This window comes from Corvus brachyrhynchos, unplaced genomic scaffold (genome assembly GCF_000691975.1).
Source record: "Corvus brachyrhynchos isolate BGI_N302 unplaced genomic scaffold, ASM69197v1 scaffold193, whole genome shotgun sequence".
Lineage (NCBI taxonomy): Eukaryota > Metazoa > Chordata > Aves > Passeriformes > Corvidae > Corvus > Corvus brachyrhynchos.
Genome location: NW_008237087.1, coordinates 613,077 through 615,281, shown reverse-complemented (window position 1 = coordinate 615,281; position 2,205 = coordinate 613,077). Strand labels below are relative to the sequence as shown.

The window sequence follows — 2,205 nt, the reverse complement described above, 5'->3', positions numbered from 1 at the left end:
GCGGGGGGTGGGGGCGCAGGTGCCAGGTGTGGTGCCAGGTGCGCAGGTGCCAGGGGCGTTCCCTCTCCACCCGCGCCGCCTCCCGCGCCCTCGTGGCCGCCGTGGCCGCCGCAGCCCGGCGGGTCAACGCCAGGTACGAGCGGTACCTGGAGAGGAGCTTCCCCCGGTTCTATGTCCTGCACAGCACCTTCAAAACAGGTGAGTCCCAAGCAGGGGGGCCCCCAAAGGGAGGGTCTAGAAAGTGGGTGCTGAAAGAGGGGTCCCAACAGGTGGGCCAAAAAAAAGGGGGTCTGAAAGAGGGCGGGGTGTTCCAAAAAGGGGCGTCCCACAAGGTGGATCCCGAAAGAGGGGTGCTGATGGGGGAATCCAAACATCAGGGTCTCAAAAGGGTGGGTCCCAAAAGGGGGGTCCCAGCAGGTGGGGCTTGGGAGGTGGCTCCTGGGACGAGGACACATTTTGCTTCTCCAGCAGTGGGGACAGTGGCTGCACTGCCTGTCCCCAGCCTGGGAATCAGTACCTGAGGGAGTTCTGTCCCTGCAGGAGTCCAGGCACTCTTCCTGGAAGTGAAGGAAATCAGGAGAATCAAGTCCAAGATGTCCCGGCAGCGGCTGAGCCCGCAGCAGCTCCCGTACCGCGACATGGAGCGGCTGCGCCAGGTGCGCCTCCCCGAGCCCCCAGGAACGCTCCCTCCCCACGGAAGGGGGGCTGGAATTCCTCTGTGACACATTCCCTGCCTAAAGACAGGGAGTGGGAGCTGCTGCCAGCACCAGGGTGGGGGGGATTTTAGGGAGTTTTGGGAGGTGGGTGTCAGGTGCTGACTCTGTTCCCTCCTTCTGGAGGCAGTTCCGCAGGGATGTGCTCAAGGCCATTCCCATCGGGATCATCGCCATCCCGCCCTTCGCCAACTTCCTGGTCATTGTCTTGATGTGAGTACTGTCCCCAATTCCTGAATTCCGTGGAGTTGGGATTTCCAGAGGCAGGAATCTGCCCGGGCTCTCCTTCTCGCTGTGAGGACAAACACCTGGATCCTCAGGAGCTGAGTGCTGGATTGGCAATCCCAGCTCCTGGGACCGGAGTTGGAATCATGGAATCCGTTAAAGTGATTTAATGAAATCAATAATGATCACAGAGACCCTCCCTGGGGTTTTGCAGTTCTGCTGCCCCCAGCCCCCAGTGCTCCCAGTCAATGTCCCGGACTGTGGCCTCAGCTCAGAGGGGACGTGGGGAACTGCTGGAGGACAGGAAGGCTCCACAGAGGGATGGGGCCAGGCTGGATCTGTGGGATCGAGGGGATGGGGCTGATGGGATGAGGATTGACCAGGCCAAGTGCTGGGTCCTGCCCTTGGCTCACCTTGGCCCCATGGAATGCTCCAGGCTGGGGACAGAGCAGCAGGACAGGAGCCGGGGTGGGTGGACATGAGCCCAGGTGGGCAAGGAGGCCACAGGCACCTGGCTTGTGCCCGCCACAGCGTGGCCACTGGGACCAGGGCAGTGCCCATCCCACTGTGCTGGGCACTGCTGAGGCCCCACCCTGAATCCTGGGATTGGTTTTGGGTCGCCAGTGCAGGACGTGGAGGGGCTGGAGCGTGTCTGGAGCTGGGAATGGAGCTGGGGAAGGGGCTGGAGCACCGGGAGAGGCTGAGGGGTCTGAGGGGGCTCAGCCTGGAGCAAAGGAGGCTCAGGGGGGACCTTGTGGCTCTGCACAACTCCCTGACAGGAGGGGACAGCCAGGGGGAGGTCGAGATCTGCTCCCAGGTGCCAGGACCAGGGGAAACAGCCTCGAGGGGAGGCTTGGGTTGGATTTTAGGGAAATTCCTTCATGGAAAAGGCAGTCCCGTCTTGGCACAGGCTGCCCAGGGCAGGGGGGAGTCCCCATCCTTGGGGGCATTTAGCAGCTGTGTGGATGTGGCACTTGGGGACACGGTCAGTGGTGGCCTTGGCAGTGCTGGTGCCAGTGCTGGACCTGATGACCTCAGGCTTTTCCAACCTTAACGATTCCCTGGTTCCTTCCCCTTTGGGAATGAACACCCGCAGCCCCTGGGGTCAGACTGTGCTGCCCCAGCCCAGGACTCCCCTTGGCCTCTTCCCACAGCCTGCAACCCGCCTGCCCTGCCATTCCCTCCCTGAATCCCTGTCTCCTGCCTTTTCCCAGGTATTTCTTCCCACGGCAGCTCCTGATCCGCCAGTTCTGGACACCCAACCAGC

General features: G+C 62.3%; 2 protein-coding genes across 2 annotated transcripts in view; one reads left to right on the top strand and one right to left on the bottom strand.

Annotated features, from left to right (window-relative positions):
- SLC11A2 (solute carrier family 11 member 2) overlaps positions 1-2,205 on the bottom strand; it is a 37,885-nt gene that overhangs the window by 20,782 nt on the left and 14,898 nt on the right. The gene's annotated exons all lie outside the window — the stretch shown is intronic.
- Positions 6-2,205, top strand: part of LETMD1 (LETM1 domain containing 1) — a gene marked incomplete at its 5' end in the record, with an annotated part of 5,174 nt that continues 2,974 nt past the window's right edge. The window contains 4 exons of the mRNA XM_017728661.1: positions 6-198; positions 541-656; positions 844-926; positions 2,153-2,203. Coding sequence (XP_017584150.1) covers positions 6-198; positions 541-656; positions 844-926; positions 2,153-2,203 — 443 coding nt within the window. The remainder of the gene's footprint in view (positions 199-540; positions 657-843; positions 927-2,152; positions 2,204-2,205) is intronic.